Below are 23,466 nucleotides of genomic sequence, written 5' to 3' on the forward strand. Positions count from 1 at the left end.
CATACAACCTCAAGAATTGTTCCACAGACTGATTAAGGCGTTCAGTCTGCCCATTACTCTTAGGTTGGTAGGCGGAAGAAAAAGACAATGAAATTTTACATCTTTGACAGAGGGCCCTCCAGAATTTGGACACAAACTGCACACCCCTGTCAGAAACAATATTTTCCGGGATGCCATGTAAACGAACAATCTCTCTCACAAAAATAGACGCCAGGGTTTTTGCATTCGGAAGTTTAGACGGGAATGAAATGAACCATCTTGCTAAACCTATCAACCACTACCCAAACCACAGTCTTACCCTCCGCCAGCGGTAGGTCAGTTATAAAGTCCATTGAGATATGGGACCAAGGTCTACTGGGAATGGGTAGGGGTCGTAGGTTACCAGCAGGGCGAGTCCTAGGTGTCTTAGACCTGGCACAAACCTCACAGGCTGACACGTAGGACTTAACATCCCTGGTCAGAGTGGGTCACCAATAAGATCTAGAAACCAGATCCTTAGTGCCCTCAAAACCCGGATTTCCACAAAAGGCAGAATCATGACAATCACCCAACAGCTGAAGACGAAATTGTATGGGGACAAACAACTTATCTGTTGGGGTGGATGCCGGTGCCAAATGTTGTTCAGACTTAATGCGAGCCGAGATATTCTGGGTTAGAGCTGCTAAAAAGATGTTTGCTGGTAAAATGGATTCAGGCGGTGCCTCAGTGGGTTGAAAAGCATGGAAGCTCCGAGATAATGCGTCCGCCTTCACATTTTTACTTCCCGGCCTGAACGTAATGGAGAAATCAAAACGGGTAAAAAACAGAGCCCATCGGGCTTGCCGGGGATTCAACCTCTTAGCAGACTCGAGAAACATTAGGTTTTTATGGTTGGTGACAACAGTTACCCGATGTCTTGCCCCCTCCAAAAAATGCCTCCACTCCTCAAATGCCCATTTAATAGCCAGCAGCTCCCTATTCCCTATGTCGTAGTTTCTCTCCTGGAGAAGAAGGCACACGGTCTTAGGTTAGTGAGGCTAGCAGGACCTTGTGAAAGGACTGCTCCTGCGCCGTCCTCGGACGCATCCACCTCCACAATAAAGGGTCTCTCCTGATCAGAATGGGAGCGCTACTAAATGCCTTTTTTAATGTTTCAAACGAAGAAATGGCCTTGGTAGACCAATTCTCCAAATCCGCCCCTTTCTTAGTAAGGTTGGTCAATGGTTTAGCAATTACAAAAAAATTCATGATAAATTTACGATAGTAATTAGCGAAACCCAAAAACCGTTGTAAGGCCTTTAAGGATGAAGGCCTTACCCATTCCTTAATTGCCAAAACCTTACCAGGATCCATCTAAAGGCGTGAGGAGTCAGAACATGCCCTAGAAACAGTATCTCCTGTACACCAAAGACACATTTCTCTTGCTTAGCAGATAGCTGGTTCTCCCTCAACACCTCTAATACTTGTTTGACATGAGACACATGAGATTCGAAATCAGGAGAGAATATCAAAATGTCGTCAAGATAGACAATAATAAATTTACCTAAGAACTCCCTAAGAATATCGTTCATTAAGTTTTGGAACACAGCTGGGGCATTGCTGAGTCCAAAAGGCATCACCTGATATTCAAAGTGTCCTATCAGAGTATTGAACGCTGTCTTCCATTCGTCTCCCTCCTTGATTCGGATTAGATTGTATGCCCCTTTCAGGTCAATCTTGGAAAACCAGGTTGCCCCCAGAACCTGGTTAAATAAATCCGGAATCAATGGGGGAGAGTATCTATTTTGGACAGTAATTTTATTTAATCTCCAGTAATCAATACAAGGCCTAAGACCACCATCCTTTTTAACAAAGAAAAACCCTGCTCCCATAGGAGAGACTGAAGGTCTAATATGCCCTTTAGCAAGGCTCTCCTTAATATAATCTTCCATAGCCTTGCGTTTGGGCTTAGAAAGATTATAAATTCGCCCTTTAGGAAATTTGGCACCCTCTATTAGCTCTATGGTGCAATCATAAGGTCTATTGGGGAGGAAGAACCTCTGGAGTAGGGGATGAGAATACATCAGAATATTCCTTAATAACTGAGGGTAATGTATTAGACCTTACTGAAACCCCAGCCTGGACCACGGATAAGCATGAGTCACACTTAGGTCCCCATTTCAACAACTCTCCTTTGGACCAATCTATTGTGGGGTTATGTAAACGGAGCCAAGGCAACCCTAGTACCACCTCAACCGGTAGGTTCTCCAGGACTAAAAGAGAACATCTCTCAGAGTGGCACACACCCACGGTTAGAGAAATTTCAGAGGTACATGACCTCACCATACCACCAATCAGGGGAGTAGCATCAATAGCCATGACATAGATATGTGTAGGTAAAGCAAACATTGGAATACCCAATTTACTAGCATATTCAAAGTCAATAAAGCTGGCCGCTGAACCGGAATCAATAAAGGCCTTACCCGGCCACTTATTAACCCCCAGAGAAATTGTTATGGGTACCAAAAGCTTACATTTAGAAAAATCAGGGTGTACCTGGTCTTTAGGTTGTCTTGCCTTAGGAGACTTGTCAAAGAGGACCCTCTTAGGACACTTGTTGATCCAATGGCCAGGCTCTCCACAGTAGAAGCACTCTCTGTGTATGCGACGAAGATTACCCCGGGTCATGCCAACCTGCATGGGTTCCTCGGTGGAGACCTCAGTGTTGTCCCTGGAAAAGGCCTCTGGCTGGACCACCATCTGAAAACAGAACTGTCGTTCTTGTCGTCTCTCTCTAACTCTTCGGTCAAGTCGGACAACTAGGGTCATCATCCTCTAAGGTCTCTGGAATTTGATAACTGACTATTAGATCTTTTAAATTATCAGACAGACCAGACCTAAACTGACTCTTCAGGGCTGGTTCATTCCATCCTGAGGGGACACACCACAGTCTAAATTGGGTGCAATACTCCTCTGCAGGGAGATGGCCCTGAACCAGTGCCCTAAGAGCCGTCTCGGCTACCAGGGCCCTGTCTGGTTCATCATAGAGGGTACCCAGGGCCTGAAAAAAAACCTCCACAGAAGTTAGACAACTGGCTCCAGGAGGTAACGAGAATGCCCAGTCATGGGGATCATCCTGTAGTAGAGAAATGATAATACCCACGCGTTGGCTCTCGGGACCGGAGGACACGGGGCGCAAACGGAAGTAGAGTTTGCAACTCTCCTTAAAGGAGAGAAACCTCTTCCGGTCTCCAGAAAAGGGTTCTGGGAGCTTGATCTGGGGCTCAAAATGTGGACTGGAGGGCTGAGGAGTGGAAGAACCTTGCCCTAACTCAAAAGAACGGAGTTTCTCTCCTAGTTAATGCACCATCTGTGTCAGGTTAGAGACATGGTCAGTCAGGGTCACAAGAGGATTCATGATACAGTGGTTATTGGGCCTGTTAATCTGTAACGGTCACGTCCACACACACACAGGGGGAAGGATAGTGACCACTGCGCTCCACCCTCACCCCTGGCCCTGCCTACTTGCCTCACGAGTCCTGATGACAGGGGACAACTGGACGACAGTCCCTTACTTAGGATATGTGCAGGGAAGACAGACAAGACAAAATACGGAACGTGAACGGACCAGGTCAGAACCAAGAGAGCTACGCAGTACAAAGGGTTAAGCAAAGAATGGTCAGGAGAAGCCGGGGTCAAATACCAGGAGAGTGGAGAAGTACCAGAGGAGTCCGCAAAGAGTAGTCAGGTGGGAGCCGAGGTCACAATACCAGGAGGGAGGCGCAGTACAGGAGCAGCAGGCAAAGGATCGTCAGGGAACAGGATCAGGTGAGTATTCAGTAGTCCAACAAATAGCCAGGAACCTAGAATTAACAGGCAACCTGTGGCCAGCAGGCTGCCTGTATTTATAGTGGGGTCTGAGGGTCATGTGACGTGGCCAGCGTCACATGACCGACAGACAGACAAGTCGAGCACCGAGTGATCAGCTCTGCACTCAAGGCAGACCTAGGAGCAGGGAACGAGGCCAAACACAGAACCTCGCTCCCGAAGCTAAGCAGCAGGTCTGCGGCTGATGGGAGACCGAGTGCGCCTTTGGTGCCCCGTGACACATGACGGAGGTATTGGTTATCTGCCGTCCGACCCCTAACACTCCCCTTTTCTTCCCCCAAATCCCCGAAACTAACTCCACCCATCTCTCAACTCAACTTGTCCCCAAATGACACACAGACACCGAGCTTGGAATAAATCGGCCACAGCAGCCGTCTTTTATTAACAAATAAACATAACATTTAATAAATAACAATTCCCCCTCCCGAGGGGAGGTCCTTAAAGCCCCCAAACAACTGCAAATACCCCACTGGGTGAGCCATCTTGCCTCCAGCCTTTGCCCTCCAGCTCAGAAGCACCACTGAATGGCCCCTTTAAAATCCGTCACCACTGGGAGTCCAGCCCCAACCATGGAGCCCTCCCAGCATCCTTCTCTGTGAATATGACCAACTTCAAGGACCTCCCCCCGCCATCGACGCGAAGACTTGACCGCCTTAAGACTGAGCATTCCTCCACACACGCAAGGCCACCTCAATACCCTCCTGGATTGCCAAGCTCCACATGTCCAGACCAACCGCATTTAAATGCACACCGTCAGCCCGCCAAAACCCCCCACACCCTTCTCAAGCTCCATATGCCTCACTGCCACCGCCCCATTCCTGGCCATGAATCGACCCATTGCCCGGTTTACCTTAACACGGGCCCTGTTCACACCCACCACCGACCATGCATCCCTCCACACCATCCTAGGAACTATATCGGACCATACCGTCACCATCCGCGGGAACAACGCCCAAATCCTTAGCAAATTTAATGCCCTGCAACAACTCGCGGAACGGCCGCGCCACCAGGTCATTCCCTCCCACATGCAAAACCAAAACTTCGGGTGCCCTATCCTGCCTCACAAACCTGTGAATCTCCGGCAACACCCCCGCCCAAACCATACCCCTCCGCCCTAGTCATCTCACCACCGCCACCTCGGGAACCCCAACTGCTGACCATCCGGCCGAACCGCTGCCCGGAAAGCCCCCCAAAAGACATAAGAATGTCTGAGGATCCACACTAGGGCCGGCACTGCATCTGCAAAGAAAACAAACCAAGAATAACCAATAATGACATTGCATACATAAACCATCCACCTACCAGCCCCCCCAGCCGTTCCCTTACAAGCTATGCAAACGAATATACGATCTAAACCGAACAGATTCCCACCGCCCAATCCTCTTTATAATCTCGTCGCCCAACCCCAACCTCGCCGCTTCCGTTGCCGCCCCGATTCTAAATGAATGACTCGAATACCCGTCAGGCCCCAAACCCAACCGAACCAAACATTTACGAAAAAACCGCCGCAAACTGGAAACGCAACAAAAAAGAATCATCCCCATGCACTAACAACGGCAACATCTCGCTCCTCCTACCTCCCCAGTATTCACGTAGACTCAACACCGGACACATAGCGCAATCCGGGACCCCAAACAACACTACCCTCCGCCCCCATCCTTCCGCATCTGTCTTAGACCGGCGAATAACGAACTCCAGCTTGTCCTGAAATAGCTCCACATCCGTCCTCTGCAACCCCCCTGCCTTACGCACCGTCGGACTAACCAATTCCCCCACCCGTAACGCCCCAAAAAACGCCAACGAAAAGGCCAACCGGAACAAACGAACCTCCGAGGCGGAAGTACACACCACCCCAGTTGCTCCCCCAGTCTTAACAATAACCCGAAGGACACAGGTCTCCTGCCATCACTCCCTGTTCCTGCCCTGTGCCACCCCTTCAACGCCCGCATCACCAAAAATGACTTAGTCACATCCGGCCGCTGTCTACACTTAAAACCGAACGCCAATCCGGCCATGCAACTATTCATTTTTGCCACCGACCAGCCTTCCTCTCTACAGTGACCCACAAACAACAACATCGGAACCTCTAGCTCCCCCTCCCCAACCCCCAACTTACTGCACCAATCCTCCCAGTACTGCCACGATTTTAAATACAACTCCCACGTCCTAGGCGCCAGCGATGCCTGAATGAGACTTGCTACCGTTCTTCCAGTTCCTCCCATAGACAACTCGGGCATTCCCTCCCAAACTCCTCCGCGTCTGGAGCCAACTGCCGGAACCGATCCCACTGTGAACGAGAAAGAGTGTCAGCTATACCATTATCTACACCAGGCACATGCACCGCCACCACCCACGCATTGATCAACAGACACTCCAACACCAACTGTTGCAACAACCGCACCACCAACCATGACGAGGCTGACAACCCATTTATCGCCTGTACCACCCCCAAATTATCACAGTGGAACCGAACTTTTCTGTCTCGGAACACTTCCCCCCACAACACCACCGCCGCCACAATGGGAAAAAGTTCCAACAAGGCCACATTCTTTACCCAACCTCTTTCCACCCAGCTGTCAGGCCACCGACCCGCACACCACTGCCCCCGGCAATAGACCCCAAAGCCCTCACTCCCCGCTGCATCCGAAAACAACTCAAAATCAAACGAATTCACCATCACCCATAAACAGAGAGCGACCGTTATAACATTCCAAAAAGGAACCCCACACCTTCAAGTCCGCTGTCAACTCTTTCCCTAAACGAACATAGTGATGTGGTGCGACCACCCCCGCCGTCGCCATAGACAACCTCCTACAAAACACCCTCCCCATAGGCATAATCTGGCACGCAAAATTGAGTTTTCCAAGCAGCGACTGAAGCTCCCTCAACTGCAGTTTTTTCAAACAACACGCCCTCGCTACCTCCCCTTTTAAATCCTCCAACTTATCTAAGGGCAACCTACACTCCATCCTAACCGTGTCAATCACAATCCCTAAAAAACTCAACTCCGTGACCGGCCCAACCGTCTTATCCGAGGCCAACGGGACCCCAAAAACCCCAAACAACGACTCTATTGTATGTAACAACAATGCGCACACCCTAGACCCCGACGGACCAATACATAGGAAATCGTCCAGGTAATGAATAATAGACTCACAACCCGACGAATCCACCACCGCCAATTCCAAAAATGAGCTAAACTCCTCAAAGTACGCGCAGGACAGGGAACAGCCCATAGGCAGACACCTATCCACAAAAAACTCCCCCCCCCAAAAACACCCCAACAAATGCAAACAATCCGGGTGAACTGGCAGCAACCGAAACGCAGCCTCGATGTCAGTCTTTGCTAACAGCGCCCCCCTCCCAAATTTTCTAACCTACTGCACTGCCGCGTCAAATGAGGTATAAACCACCGAACACAAGGCGGGGTCTATACCGCCATTGACCGACGAGCCCTTCGCAAAAGACAGGTGATGAATAAGCCTAAACTTATTCCTCTCCTTCTTCGGAACCACCCCTAACGGCGACACCCGTAAATTCGGCAATGGTGGGTCCAAGAATGGGCCCGCCATCCTGCCTAAACTGACCTCCTTGCTAAGTTTCTCCGCCACTACCTCCGGATACTCCAACGCTGACCTCAAATTTTTCTTAACCAACATCACATCGCACTGAACAAACGGGATCCGAAAACCAACCGAAAAACCTTCCCGCAATAAGGCTGCCGCTTCCTTATCCGGATACCTGTCTAGAAACGGGCCCAACCTTCCCAGACGTACCGGCGTCACCCCCTTTGCTATTAAAATCCCCCCCCCCCCCGTCTGTTGCCCCTAAAGCACCGCGCCGCCCCGTGCGACCCTCCACACACCGAGCACTCGTGTTTAAATTTACACTTTGCTCCGAATTTGCATGTCCCATCATTGAATGCGAAACAAAGCCCTTTTGCTGATGCCGACGCGACATTGGACTGCCCCCCGTCTCCTGCATCCCCCCGAAAGGACTGGCCCTGTCTCACCGGCGCAGTAACCTTTAACCACAAAGCGATATCCTTGTGGTCCCACTTTATTTCGGGCCGCACCGCCTTCCGCTGCCGGAACTGTTCATCGTACCGCAGCCACTCTATCCCCCCATACACCCTGTATGCCTCCCCCACAGCATCCAAATAACAAAACAACGCCGAACAGCACTCCGGCGCCTTCTCCCCAGTCACACTCGCTAATATCGCGAACGCCTGCAGCCAGTTCGTAAACGTCCGCGGTATCAGCCGGTACCTCCGCTTCTCTTCCTCCTCCTTCTTACCCTCATCCCGTCTCACCCTATCCAGGTTAAACTTGTCTAAGGGAAGCAAAGAAAAAATCTCCACATACTCCCCCCTCCAAATCTTCTCCCTCACCTCCTGCTTCAAATGCGCCCCCAATGGGCCCTCAAAGCAGACATATACCTCCCCTCTCGCCCTATCATCCATCCGCACCGTCTCCTCCTCCGCCGCACCCCCCTCCTGCGTTTGCACTGACGCTACCGCAGACCCTACACCTGAACTGGCCCCCCCAACCCCACTCGCTCCCCCAGAAAACCCGGACACCCCCCACGCTGGTAACGGAGACCCCATGCCCCAGCCCGCAAGCAAACCCGCCAGACCCCCTAACAATTGCCCTAAACCCCTGCTAATATCTACTGGGGACCCCCCAACACCCCCAGACCCCCCAACAATCTGCGCTAAAGTTCCCCAAGAGGCCTCACCTGGCTGCCTGGGTGCTGTGTTCCCACCAGCTGTAGATCCGGACTCCAGCAGATCACTCCTCCGTGTTGCCGCCTCTTCATCCAGTCCCCTAGCCAGCCCCAGGCTAGAGACGTTAGGACATCCATCTTCCTGGGCTGCAGCAGAGTGGGCGGAGCTTCCTCTTCCTTGCACCACGACCACAGAAGACAGGGGCCTGCCGCCGGACACCATGGAAACTACAGCAGCCCTGTTCCTCCCGCTGTCCTGTACACGCTGAGAGGTCTCAGCCTCCGATCCTGGGCTGGAGACCCCCGCACCTGGTCCCTCTCCCCCGCCGTCCATCAGTGAAGGCCGAGGTGACCGGGCCCGGCCACCTCGCAGGCTCCGCCTACCAGCCGGATTCCTCCCAGGCGTGGAGGGTCCCTTGAGGGGCTCCGTTTTCGGCGCTGAGCCTTGGTGGGGGGCTGAGACGTTTTAGAAGCTTCCGGGCTGTAGCGCGCCGGCGGCCTGGCCCGCTGCGGCCGGATAGACATTGGCTGAGGCCCAGCTGGAGCATCTGCTGCCCCCTGGAGCATCTGCTGCACCTGCGCTTCAATCCAGTCGGCGCCGCAGACCTCCGCCGCTGCCCGCAATCGAGCAATGGTCTCCTCTAGCTGGTCCATGACGGTCACACGCTCTGAGTACAGGTACCAGCTCTTTTCAGGATTTACACAAAATGGCCCCCGTTCTCCTCTCTGCTACCCTATTTAACCCCTTAACCACACCCCTACACTTAAACGACCCAATCCCCCTTTTCCCAGATTCCTCCTCCCATCTCCTCTAAACTCCACCTAACCCACTACCTGGGGTCTCCCTAAACCAAACCCCCATCATGACGCCCTCCCCTAACGCTACGCCCTTCAGTCCGGCCATAACTAACTCTGCTTCTTTCTATGGTCAGACCCTTCCTCGCTGTTTTGCCACTCTGTCTCCTGTCAATCAAAGCAGCGGAGTGGAGTTTGGGTGTAACAAAAGCCAGGGCCGGTTTTAGACAGAATCCACATCTTGTAATAATATGCTAAAAACACAGTCCGACACCCCCGCCGATCAGCTATTTGTGGAGACAGCACGTGCTGTTCACTGCTGCTGCACGCCGTCTCCTCAAACAGCTGAGGATAGGACATCAATATGAAAAAAAACGGAGAACCTCTTGAAGCTACCCCCAATACTGTGCCTGTTGTGCTCCCCCCATGGCCACAAAAACTATACTATACTATACTTAGGGCTGGGCGATATGGCCTAAAATCTATATCGCAATATATTATTTTCTTCTGAATTACATGGCCATCATTATCCATGTCCACCAGCCAGCGCCATCAGCCCCATGCCATTGCCACCATCATCCATGTTCCCCAGGCAGCGCCATCAGCCCCATGTCATAGCCACCCCCCCCCCCTCCCCGGTAGATTCGTGCCCCTGCTAATAGACTTACCTTTCCTGCAGGGTGCGCGGCTGGCTGATGGAGCCCGCAGGAGATGGAGCGCGCTGACGATGTGTGCACGCAAGGCCCTGGCCAGTGCAGCGCGGTGCCGAGTCGGGAGGCCACGGAGCGGTGAGTGAGAAGCTTCTTCAATTCACTACCGCTCCGTGGTCATCTATCATTATATGGCGATATAGACAAAATCTATATTGTTGCCCGAATTTATATAATTCATATCGTATATCGTTTATATCGCCCACCTCTACTATACACCCAGACTGCCCTCATTAGTAATGGTGCCCCCAATAGTGATAATACTCCCCAAGATAGCCCCCACTAGTAGCAATGCCCTCCATATTGCATCAAATAATAATAATAACGCCCCTACAGTACCCTAGTAGTAATAATATAACCATAATGCCAGTGGCTCTAATGTCCCCCTGTAGTGCCCCCCACTACTTCCAATATATAATGCTTCCCCCCATAGTGCCAATATATGTATATATAATGTTCCACCGTAGTGCCAGTATGTATATAATGCTCCTCCATTCCTCCCCAGTAGTGCCAAGTATATATAAGTATCTCCTCCCCCGATCCCTGGTGCCACCAGCAGTGTGGACATTTAGTATAAAAAAATATACTTTTTTAAAACGCCTCCCTCCCGTCCCCCCGCCGCTGTCTGCGATGCAGACCACAGTTTTACCTGTAGCTTATGTTGCTGCGTCCTGATGCATGCGGTCCCAATGACGTTACCGCTCCTGCTCCGGGTCTCACGTGATGACGTCATCATGCGAGACCCAGAGCAGGAGGTTGCGGCTTCTTGCTCTGTTCTAATGCCTCACAGGCTTGAGGCCTAGCGACCTGAAGGTTGTGAAGTTGGACGGCCATGAGTGCTCCCCCCTTTATGGGGCGAAGTGGCACCCTAGGCGGATGACTACCCTCCCCTATCCATCGTCCCGGCCCAAATTCAGAGCATATTACTGCAGCAGGTATAACAGAAGAGGACTCTTACTCCCAGCATGTCCAAGCCGTTATTATGTAATATCAGAGTACATTACAAGAGGAAGTATAGGAGAAGACTACAGCTCCCAGCATGTCCAAGCCGTTATTATGTAATATCAGAGTACATTACAAGAGGAAGTATAGGAGAAGACTACAGCTCCCAGCATGTCCAAGCAGTTATTATGTAATATCAGAGTACATTATAAGAGGAGGTATACAACTCCCAGCATATCCAGGGTGTGGTAATGTACACTGATATTATATAATAATGGCCTGGACATGCTGAGAGTTGTAGTCCTCTTCTCATACCTCCTCTTGTAATATACTCTGATGGTACATAACAGGAGGTATAAGAGGAGAGGACTACAACTCCCAGCATTTCCCTTGCACTTACATTAAATCCATACTTCTTCACATGCATGGCTGGTCTTCATTACATTACTGCACTGCTGAGCTCCGCCTCCTATTCTGGTCACATGATGGTGAGGTCATCGCAGGTCCTTCATCTCCTGTTCTATGCTGAGCTCCGCCTCCTGCATCGGACATTATCGCAGGTCCTGTCAGCACTAGGGTAATTATTTCTCTTACATGTGAGGGAGGAGACCTTACACTACATTGTAAAGTGCAGCTGTCCGCCAGTTTCCTTCCTCGGACGTTCAGCTGAACAGCAGCACTGAAGCAGGGGGCCCTGGGCAATTGCCCAGTTTCCCCCCCCCCCCCCCCCAATGTCGGCCCTGACAAGAGCAATGGTGACACCCTCATTGCACCAAAGGCCTAGTTTATATATTAACAAGAAGTATCATAACTCTGGAACAGAGCATCAGATCAGCAAAAGAAAAACAGCATTTAAAGCAACATGCACACCATGTTTTGCCGTCCGCAAATTGCAGATCTGTGGCACACGGATGCTGCCCGTGTGCGTTCCGCAATTTGCGGAATGGAAGAGGCCACCCATTATATTCTTGTCCGTAAACACGGAGTGCTGTCCATATCTTTTGCGGCCCCATTGAAGTGAATGGGTCCACATCCGGGCCGCAAAAAATGTGGCTCGGATGTGGACCCGAACAGCCGTTAAGTGCATGCAAACAGCTGGATCTTTTTTCTCCATTCCCCTACTCACATCCTGCCACGGTCATACACAACCCTGTCCTCACTGATATTATCATATGATTGGCCAGGTCTCTGCCTCCCAAAAGATTAGCACATTCATGTCCTGAAATCCTCTGTGCCACAGGGAGGCCCCACTTCTGCCACATCGTCGTGTGACCTATTGCTCATGACACAGTTGCCTCCACATGCAGCTCTGTTCACTCGAACATCATTAAGTGGATAGGTCACTGCCTCCCACTCATTACCTGAAATACTCTGTGCTTCTGGGAAACCTTGCTCTTTCCACCATTTGGTACCTTTGTTAGTGACCTGCTACTTGTGTCTGTCCACGTCATCCAGACACCCTGTCTACTTTTCTCATGCAAGTACACGAAGTCGAGTCCCACTTCCCTAAAGCCATACAATCACTTCCTGAAACCCTCTGTGCTGCTTCTGATGCTCTAAGGTTGATGCTTCAGGTCATCCTGGGTGACTCTGAAACCAGAAATCTAGAGAGGTTGGACAACCTCTCCAAGGACATGTCTGTGAATTCCAAGATGGTTGACAAAAATGACAAGTTATATATATATATATATATATATATATATATATATACACACACACACACACACACACAAGTTTTTATATTTTTTTGTTAACTTTTAGGTTACTCTTAGTTTCTGAGGACAAGAGTTTGAAGTCAGATCTGTGAGTGTACCAGCAGGTGGCACTGTTCTACTGTGGGAACATCTTAATTTCAGCTATCCTTTAGGCCTCATGCACACGGCCGCTGTTTTGGTCCGCATACGAGCTGCAGTTTTGGCGGCTCGGATGCGAAGCCATTCACTTCAATGGGGTCGCAAAACATGCGGACAGCACTCCGTGCTAAGTAGAAACTGCCAACAAATAGGTTTACTACAGTTGGCAGATCTTTATTTATATATATGTATTTTTGTTACATTTGTCTTTGTCAGTAATGAGTACCCAAGACAGTGTAGGGATGGTTTTTGTAGCCATTCTCCATTCTGGCTAATAAATGAAGGTCCTGAATAGGGGTCCCCTCTATTAACACAGAACACCCAAATATGGGTATATAAAATGAGTTTTCTAAACTAGACAACCCCTTTAAGCTTCTGTTAAGGGTCACTACCTTCCTGTGTCTTATCTCCGGATTCCTTTTTCTCCGCGGCGTCTGTGCGGCGCAATGACCCATGTAACAATCTGAGTTCCTGAACGCATAACTTGGAACTGGCTGAGTCTACATATGAGGTCAGGCTATTTCCAGCTTTCTGACAAGTCCTGGAAAGTGAATGAACAGCACAGTCAGACCTCAGTTTCTGTCCAAGAGTCCTTTGGGCCAGAGTAAACTCCAGGCCCCCTATCCGAGTCCTAAGAAAACATCCCTGACAGAGGAGCCAAGTGTAGAAAATGTACAGTACCGTCATCAATAGTGTTGTCTAATAAGTACAGATGAACTTGAAGTGCCTGTCAAGAGTCTGCATATAATCTATAGAAAAAGTTCTGTCCTGTACATTATTTATCCTGTACTGATTGTGAGTTACATCCTGTATTATACTCCAGAGCTGCACTCAATGTTCTGCTGGTGGACACACTGTGTGTATACATTACATTACTTATCTTGTACTGATCCTGAGTTACATCCTGTATTATACTACAGAGCTGCACTCACTATTATGCTGTTGGAGTCCCTGCATACTGTAAGAAGGTACAAGGAATCATCGTGGATGATAGGTACGTGTCACCGAGGTTCCTGGCCTCGGTCGAGTATGAGCTGGTTTCACAGAAGTTGCTGTTTGACACCTTAAAGAGGACCTTTCACCGATTCTTACCCTATGAACTAACTATACAGACATGTGGAGCGGCGCCCGGGGATCTCTCTGCACTTACTATTATCCCCGGGCGCCGCTCCGTTCTCCTGCTATGCCCTCCGGTATCTCCGTTCCCTAAGTTATGGTAGGCGGAGTCTGCCCTAGCGCTGGCCAATCGCATTGCAGAGCTCTGCGCTGCGATTGGCCAGCGCTAGGGCAGACTCCGCCTACCATAACTTAGGGACTGGTATCTCCGCCTACGATAACTTAGTGAACGGAGTTACCGGAGGACATAGCAGGAGAACGGAGCGGCGCCTGGGGATAATAGTAAGTGCAGTGAGATCCCCGGGCGCCGCTCTCCATGTCTGTATAGTTAGTTCATAGGGTAAGAATCGGTGAAAGGTCCTCTTTAATACTTAGTATGGCTGTATAGCTAATCCGGGACGGCTCTTACTGGGAGTAGTTAAAGTGCTGGGTGGGTGACTACTCCCCATGTTCCAGGCCGGATTTTGCCAGGCCTAAAAACCAGCCAGCACTGCCAGGTGAGTAGGATTACCTCAGTCTGACAGTGGAGCTCAGGAGGTGTGTTTGCTGGGATCTGAGGCTTGTGCCGTGCTGGAGGGCTGAGACCCGTCTGTAAGGGAAACGGGCCCCCTAAAAGCCTGCTATGGACTGCTGGAGGCAGAACTACCAGCAAGGTGATTTTTACTATGTGGATTTTCCATTGTGTGTGAACTAACACCAAGACTGCAAAGTGACGTTTTGTTTTTGCTTTATGTGAATAAACACAGAATTTTGATTTAACAACTGGTAATTTGCCTCTGTACTGCGTCCGCACACCCTGTCTACCAGAGCGAATCCCCACAGTACATACAGTCATAGTCGTAGTTTTATTCCGGCCACCTCTCGGCATGTTTGCCATGCTGCTGCCGGAACTCCAGCCCACCCCTATTATAGTCAATAGGGCCGGAGCAAACCTCTGGCGGCACGCGTGCACTAGCAGCAGCACGGATTCGGCAGGCTGTTCACCCGCCGGAACAGCCTGCCGGAGAAGGCTGCCGCTAGTGTGAAAATAGCCTTACATCCTGTATTATACTGCAGAGCTGCATTCACCATTCTGCTGGAGAAGTCACTGTGTATGTACATTGCTATATTTATCTTGTGTTGATCCTAAATTACAGATTCTAATATACTTCAGAGCATCACTCAGTATTTTGCAGGCACAGTCATTGCGTGCATTATTTACACTACTTATCCTTGATCCTGAATTACTTCCTGTATTATATTCTTCAGCTGCACTCACTATCCTGCTGGTGGAATCATTGTGTACATTTACTTATCTTTGACTGATCCCGAGTTACATCCTGTATTATACCCCAGAGCTGCACTCACTATTCTGCACACAGAGTTACTGTGTACAAACGTTACATTACGTATCCTGTACTGATCCTGACTTACATCCTGTATTATACCCCAGAGCAGCAGTCACTATTCTGTAAGTAGAGTCACTGTGGGGACTGATTCTGAGTTACATGCTGTATTATACTCCAGAGCTGCACTCACTCATTACATTAGTCATCTTATACTGATATGCAGTTACTGTTTGTATTATACTGTAGATTGCTAATGTATTTGCATTATACTTCAGAGCTGTGTTCATAATTCAGTTAAAATACCGGCAGTCTCTTCTTGCTTATTGTTTGGACTGAACATGATGTAGTGATTTGCATTCTGCATTCTGTCTTTACATCATGATTTGTGCATTTATCTGAAAAGCTGACTGCCCCGATGCCTTTTTGGAGCTTAGCAATGTTTTTAGCTATATGCCTGCCTACAGGCTTACTGACTGTTTCCAGTGACAGCCAGCAACACATACTGTACATGTTTATTTTGGTGCTGGTGGATTGTGACATGAATGTAACTGCAAAGCTAATAAAATCAGAAAAATTTCAAAACCATCCACTGGACAGAGGCATAGCTATGAGGGGTGTAGGGTTGGCACACGGTAGGTGGGGGTTCAGGAGCTTTAAGTTACACCTCTACTGTTGGCGGAGGGGGAGATATTGCTTTCCCACGATCCAAAGGGACCAACTCTCTCCAGGGTCCTATTCCATGTTTATTAGGCATATTATAAAAGTCCTATCAACGGTGACATGGGAGGTCGGGCGCCGTCATGTTCTCTGCAAGTCTGTACCCTACTTTTTCAACCCCTCCCCCATTTCTGACAGAACAGTTGAGTTCTGCTTCTCCCCTCATAAAACCATAGCAAATAAGAACCAGTGAGGACAAAAATGGTAAAAGCTGCTGCTTCTTTCAACTTTTAAGCTCTTGTATTTTCTGACTAAAGTAGGTAAAGTAAGTACCCCCCCCCCCATACCGCTATATGTATTCAGTGTGTTCATTAGATCTGTTCTTCATCAGTGAAATGGACTCATTATGAGATATTAACGTGCCGGGGTCTAATAAAGACATTCTCCAAGGAATTAAAATGTGTGGGGGTCACTTGTGGGGCACACTTACTTTCTCATGAATGAACAATCTCCAGCCCTGTGATAATTACCTCCAACACAAAGGAACGGCCAATCTACCTTGCCGGGTAATTTTGGTTTGGAATGTAATGAGAGAGACTCAAAGTACGGCCTAAAGTTGTATCCATTTACTGAACTGCTCACCGCTCTAAAAATATAGACGAGCAATTTAATAGCTTATTAGTGAAATGATGGTAATTACATCAACACAAATGTCCCAGAGAGGTAAAAAGCCCCTACTAATTGCTGCACGGTAAATTATTGGAAGTCCACCTCTGCCGAAAATTTACAAAAGTTCAGTAATCTAAAAAAAGTCACACCTCTTGTAAGCACATTCTTCAGTATTATAGTAATTATATTCTTCTACCGTACATAGGGGGCAGTATTATAGTAGGTATGTTCTTGTACATAGGGGGCAGTATTATAGTAGATATATTCTTGTACATAGGGGGCAGTATTCTAGTAGTTATATTCTTGTACATAGGGGGCAGTATTATAGTAGTTATATTCTTGTACATAGGAGGCAGTATTATAGTAGTTATATTCTTGTGCATAGGAGGCAGTATTATAGCAGTTATATTCTTGTACATAGGAGCAGTATTATAGTAGTTCTATTCTTGTACATAGGAGCAGTATTATAGCAGCTATATTCTTGTACATAGGAGGCAGTATTATAGTAGTTATATTCTTGTACATAGAAGGCAGTATTATAGTAGTTATATTCTTTTACATAGGAGACAGTATTATAGTAGTTATATTCTTGTACATAGGAGGCAGTATTATAGTAGTTATATTCTTGTGCATAGGAGGCAGTATTATAGTAGTTATATTCTTGTGCATAGGAGGCAGTATTATAGTAGTTATATTCTTGTGCATAGGAGGCAGTATTATAGTAGTTATATTCTTGTACATAGGAGGCTGTATTATAGTACTGTAGTTATTTTCTTGTACATAGGAGCAGTATTATAATAGTTATATTCTTGTACATAGGAGGCAGTATTACAGTAGTTATATTCTTGTATATAGGAGGCAGTATTATAGTAGTTTTTTTGTGCATAGGGGGCAGCATTATAGTAGCTATATTCTTGTACATATGTGCAGTAGTATAGAAGTTATATTCGTGTACATCGGACACAGTATTATATGAGTTATTCTTGCTTATGGGGGGCAGTATTATAGTAGTTATATTCTTGCCTATTGGAGCAGTATTAAAATGGTTTATGTATACTCTTGCCTATAGCTGTATTGTAATTATAATAGTTATAATATTGCCTATAGGGGCAGTGTTACAGTGGTTATCTTCTAAATTGGGTAATATTTTTACTTAGTTGGTCATTAACTTCCAAAGTAATTGCAGAGCAGATTAGGGGAAGGGCAACATGGAGCCACTTGGATCTCATGCGGCAGAGGCAGAGCTGAACACCTGCGGCATGTTATAAAGCTGTATAAGAGCACAACAATGTGTCTGCAGAGGCGGAATGATCGTTGGCTACAGCCAAGCTTCATCCAAACATATGATATCATCTTCTATATCTGGAGTCACCTGATTTCCGCTGCTCCAAACCAAAAGGCAGATGATTAAAGCTTTTTTGATGGGCCAGATGTTCCGGACAGGAATGTTTAAAAATTTCAAACTCAGAGCAGCTGGGTCATATGAAAAGTCATTTCTTTCCATTGTCCACATCCTATATCCCAGTTATCACTCACACTTTGTAAGTTCTGAACAGAATTGTCCACTAATCTGAGAGTCATTTTGAGAGAATGGAATTTAGGATTTAAAGGGCTATAAAAAAAGACCCCATAGACCAGGGATGGCCAACCTGAGGCTCTCCAGCTGTTGCCAAACTACAACTCCCAGCATGCCCAGACTGCCTACATCTATTATCCTACAGCAGGGCATGGTGGGAGTTGTAGTTTTACAACAGCTGGAGAGCCGCAGGTTGGCCATGCCTGCCATAGACTGCAGCTGTAGATGTGTATCCTAGCATTTCACATCAGGACAATTCCATGTAGTGTAGGAGAGTCTCAAACACTTGGAGGAATCTATAGCACTGTCTGTCATATACTTCTCGGTTTGTGAATAGAATGCTACGGTGAAGACTGACACTGTATACTGTATAATAATATAGATTTCTATGTCCTTTATGGTCACCCCAGATATCTCTTGAATTGAAAGAAAGTGAAATTGTGTTTTAACCAATAAATTTCAGGCCAGAGAACTGGATTAAAATGATGTTACACCTTTATGTTCCAGATGTCAATGAATGTGAAAATAGTAATGGCGGATGTGAAGTGCAATGTTGTAACACCATCGGGAGCTTCTACTGCAAGTGTCCTGAAGGTCAAACTCTGAAAGAAGACGGAAAAACCTGTCAAGGTCAGAAACATGACAGCAGCAGACAGAGTACCTCACATGTGAACGTGACATGACATTTATTGGGGTTTTATTTATTGTTGTGTTTGAGGTGAGGGCGTGAAAATCTGAAAAGATTGGGCAGATGCCTATGAGCACATAGGGGGACCTTACGATTTTCATATTGAATTATCACATGGCCTCTCAACAAATTAAAAATCTTTCATTTTAGTAATATTTAATTTAGTACATTTTGAGTATTTTATACTTCCTTAACTCTAAGGCTGGGTTCACACCTGAGCGTTTTACAGCGCGTTCCTACGCGCTGTAAAACGCTCAACAGGCATAAACCAATGTTTCCCTATGGGCATGGTTCTCACCTGAGCGTTTTACAGCGCGTACGAACGCTCTGTAAAACGCCCCAAGAAGTACAGGAGCTTCTTTGGGGCGTATTGTCGTGCGTATTGTGGCAGTTTTTCATTGGATCAATCACACAAATGCGCGTACTACGCGCGTTTCCAAAATACAAAAACGCCCCAAAATACGCCTCAAAAACGCCCGATAAAAACGCCTGTAAAAAGCGCTTATCGAATACGCTCAGGTATGAACCCAGCCTAAAGGGAACCTGCATGTTGAATATGGTGTTTGAGCTGCAGGCAGCAGGTCATAGAGCAGGAGGAGCTGAGCAGATTAATATGTACGGTAGTTTTGTAGGAAAAGATTCAGTATAACTTGTAATTTTTACATTTAAATTCCTGCTCATTCTGGGCTGTGAAGTCCAGGAGGCGGTCCTATCAGTGATTGACAGCCTTCTCTCTATGACTGTGTATACAGAGATTGAAGTCCAGGAGGCGGTCCTATCAGTGATTGACAGCCTTCTCTCTATGACTGTGTATACAGAGATTGAAGTCCAGGAGGCGATCCTATCAGTGATGACAGCTATCTCTGTATTCACAGTCATAGAAGGAAGGCTGTCAATCACTGATAGGACCGCCTCCTGGACTTCAATCTCTGTATACACAGTCATAGAGGGAAGGCTGTCAATCACTGATAGGACCGCCTCCTGGACTTCAATCTCTGTATACACAGTCAAAGAGAGAAGGCTGTCAATCACTGATAGGACCACCTCCTGGATTTCAATCTCTGTATACACAGTCATAGAGAGAAGGCTGTCAATCACTGATAGGACCGCCTCCTGGACTTCAAAGCCAAGAATGAGCAGGAACTTAAATGGATGAAATACAAGTTATACTGAATCTTTTTCCATATATCAGTCTGCTCAACTCCTCCTGCTCTATAACATGCTGCCTGCAGATTATTTTGCATTTTCTTGATGACGGGTTCAGTTTAAAAATCTTCTATTCATACATGGAAACCATCAACAAGCTCATGTTGGCGGACCTGTTCCTCTTACAAAGCGGGAGGTTTTTCAAGACAGGCACCTTCTGCTCCAGTCTTGATATCCTCAATTTTTTTGCGGTGTGGAGGCATGGACAAACCCCATGGGGTTCTGTGCCTCTGTTCCGCACCGTACCTTCCAGATTGCGGACCCATTCAACAACGTTTGTGTGCATGAGCCCTAAGTGTCGATTTGAGAGTCAGTGTTTAGTGTTTGAGAAAGTGTCATGCTGTTCAGTGCAGTACCGCCATAATACCGCTCATTCTTCTCAACAAGCTATGCTTCTTGCTAGCAGTTTATGGGTAGCTCTATAATACAGCCATGTTCCAGATCTGTACCCCGCCTGATGCAAGGTCCAACTATGGTAATAGGACTGCTTGAAGCGTTCACAAGAAAATTTTGTGAGAAATAAACACATTATGAGATCAGTCAACAGCATATAATCTAATTGTTAAAGGGGTTATCCCATCTTAGACAATGGGGGCATATCGCTAGGATATGTCCCCATTGTCTGATAGGTGCGGATCCCACCTTTGGGACCCGCGCCTACAAGGAGAACCGAGCCGGGGAGAGTTGTGGGTGGAGGACCCCGGGTTTTTGTCCACCACCAGGCACAGCTCCCCGCCTCTCCCATTGAAGTGAATGGGAGCGCACCGCGCATGCGCGGCCACTGCTCCCATTTATTTCTGTGGGGCCGACGAAAATAGCCGAGCCAGCGCTATGCTATTTTCGGCGGCTCCATATAAATGAATGGAGGGTGGCTACGCATGTGCAGTGCGCCCTCCTCAACTTTCTCCGCTCAGTTCTCCTTGTAGGTGTGGGTCCCAGAGGTGGGACCCACACCTATCAGACAATGGGGGCATATCCTAGCGATATGCCCCCATTGTCTAAGATGGGATAACCCCTTTAATGGTTTCCAACACATTTCTTATTCCCTACTGCACAGAGTAAAAATTAAGCTAAAAAATAAGTATAAGACACCAAGAAGAGTAATAAAGTAATAAATATTATATTATAGAGTTGCTAGATAAGTCAGGGAGGTTGGCCTCCTAGATAGGCCAACAACCCCCATTCCTGCCTAAATCTCTGTCATCGTACACTTTGCTTCTATATTTTTTTTTTACTATAATAATTACTGTCAATTTATGCCTTATACGAGGTCGCAGTCAGTGATATCTGCAGCATTATTCCTGTCACTGAGACAATACAGGGGGAAGGTTGCACGCGAGGTTCGTGGCTCCGTGTCTTCCCGTATGACACAGACCATGAAGACAAAGACCAATGTAAATAATTCATTCTGGATATTTTCTAGCTCGAAAATTCACTTCTATTGTGTCTCAGGGCGAACATGTTGGAACAGTCGGCTCTGCTGTCATTGCCCCATTCCTGTCATTTCTGCAGCTAAAGTAAACCGTCTCCGTAAACCAAGGAATCCACATTCTTAGCATGACTTTGGATTCTTTTCGCCTAAAATGCAGACGTCGGACCCGTTTGCTTCCCAGTTACAAGGAGAAGCGCGTGACAAGGAGCAAAGTGTAACAATCCCATAAATCTGTCACCAGTATTCTTAGTAATCTAAACTGTGCTGTTCCTTTCATATTGAATTTCTGCACTGTATTATTTCTTGTTTTTACCTATGTTGTTTAAATCTATTGTTCTCTGCTGCCATCTGCTGGCCGGAATTTGTATGCTGCACGCTTCGTTCGTTGTCTATAAAGTTTTCTCTGGGCGTGGTTTTAGCAGCCTTGGGCCTGGTCACTTCCTGTAGCCTTTTTCAGTGCTGCATCCTTTGTGACTGGAGACACACACCTCGGCTTGTGAAGGCATCAGTTTTTGACCAGCAGTTGCCTCAGCAGTAGCCTCAGCAGTTAGCCTCAGAAAAGACATCCACATCACAGCATCTACTGCATTCCTGTATTGTATCACCGTATGTCACTGCTCTGGATCAAATAAACCCCCGTTTGATTGCATCCTCATGTCTACGTCTGGATCCATCTAACCTGAGCATCTGCCGGTCCGGTCTGCTCCACTGCTTGGATACGAAGGTAGGCCAGTCACAAAGCCATTATCAGTTACACCTTCATTCGCCTTCATGTGGGGACAGAACAGTCAAAAACTGCCTTAAAGCCTTATACCCCAGTCAATATCTGTCTGAATGTCCAATGCCCGGCTACAGGTTCCCTCAGAGCCCAGCGCCACACTCAGGAACCTCCCCTGCAACAGGCCCTCTCCCAGCAAATCTGCCCAGCAACAGTGCATGTCCCATAAGCCTAAGGGGGAGCACGGCGTGTCCGCAGTAGATATAGTCTCGCCTGGAAGTCCTCCACCACTCGCCAAGCCACTTCTCACATCCTATATTAACCCTTGCTCGCATGATATAAGAACTGTTCACGCACGCGGGGCCTCCCTCAAACCAAAACCCCGCAATTCACTCAAAACACCTTGGGAAACTCATCGGGGTGCCTCATCTGAGCCGCACAGCAATTTTCAGCCCCAAATTCAAAAGTTCATTTTCTTAAAGAGACAGCGCACCTTAAATCAAAATGTCCGAAAAGGACCTCGTACAGTTCCCCAGTGATGAAATAAAGCAAATGCTACCTGATACTGATCATTATGAAGAGCTCGAGGTAGAAACCACACTTCCAGCAGACCAAGTCACGCGACCAACGCGCTCTCTCAAACCAACTATAAAGATCACAGAAAATTATCACACCAGGAAAGATGAGCTATGTGACAACCTGGAAGAGCTATGGGAACGAGTTTCCTCCCTCATATCAGGATTTAAGTCCTCCTCAGGCGATGCCACCAGTTTACAAGTTGCCGTCGGGCGGCTGAACGCAGCCCATGAAAGATACAAGAGACTGTCCACAAGGTATATAACCTTTCTAAAAGACTCTAATATTGAAGAAGCCCCGTCAGAGTTGTGCAAGGCAGAATCAATAGACAGACGAAGAGACGCCATGGTGCTGGACGCTAAAGATAAAGTGGAACTCCGTATCTCTCATTTGCAAGAAACTAGATCACACAGATCGCATTCATCCAAACATTCCTCGCGGTCCTACAGATCATCATGCTCTAGAAGCTCCACCCTGAGCGACAGATTACTAGAGGCCCGCATAAATGCAGAGCAATCCAAAGTGAGGCATTCCTTCACCGAAAAAGAAGTCCTTGCGAGGGCTGAAGCAGAAGCCAAGAGGGCAGAAGCGGAGGAAGAAGCCAAGAGGGCAGAAGCCAAGAGGGCAGA

General features: G+C 47.7%; 1 protein-coding gene across 2 annotated transcripts in view; it reads left to right on the forward strand.

Annotated features, from left to right (window-relative positions):
• MEGF6 (multiple EGF like domains 6) overlaps positions 1-23,466 on the forward strand; it is a 454,527-nt gene that overhangs the window by 281,699 nt on the left and 149,362 nt on the right. For both annotated transcript variants that reach the window (XM_040429988.1, XM_040429983.1), the window contains exon 5: positions 18,725-18,847. In XM_040429988.1, coding sequence (XP_040285922.1) covers positions 18,725-18,847 — 123 coding nt within the window. The remainder of the gene's footprint in view (positions 1-18,724; positions 18,848-23,466) is intronic.

The sequence above is a fragment of the Bufo bufo genome, chromosome 1 (genome assembly GCF_905171765.1).
Source record: "Bufo bufo chromosome 1, aBufBuf1.1, whole genome shotgun sequence".
Lineage (NCBI taxonomy): Eukaryota > Metazoa > Chordata > Amphibia > Anura > Bufonidae > Bufo > Bufo bufo.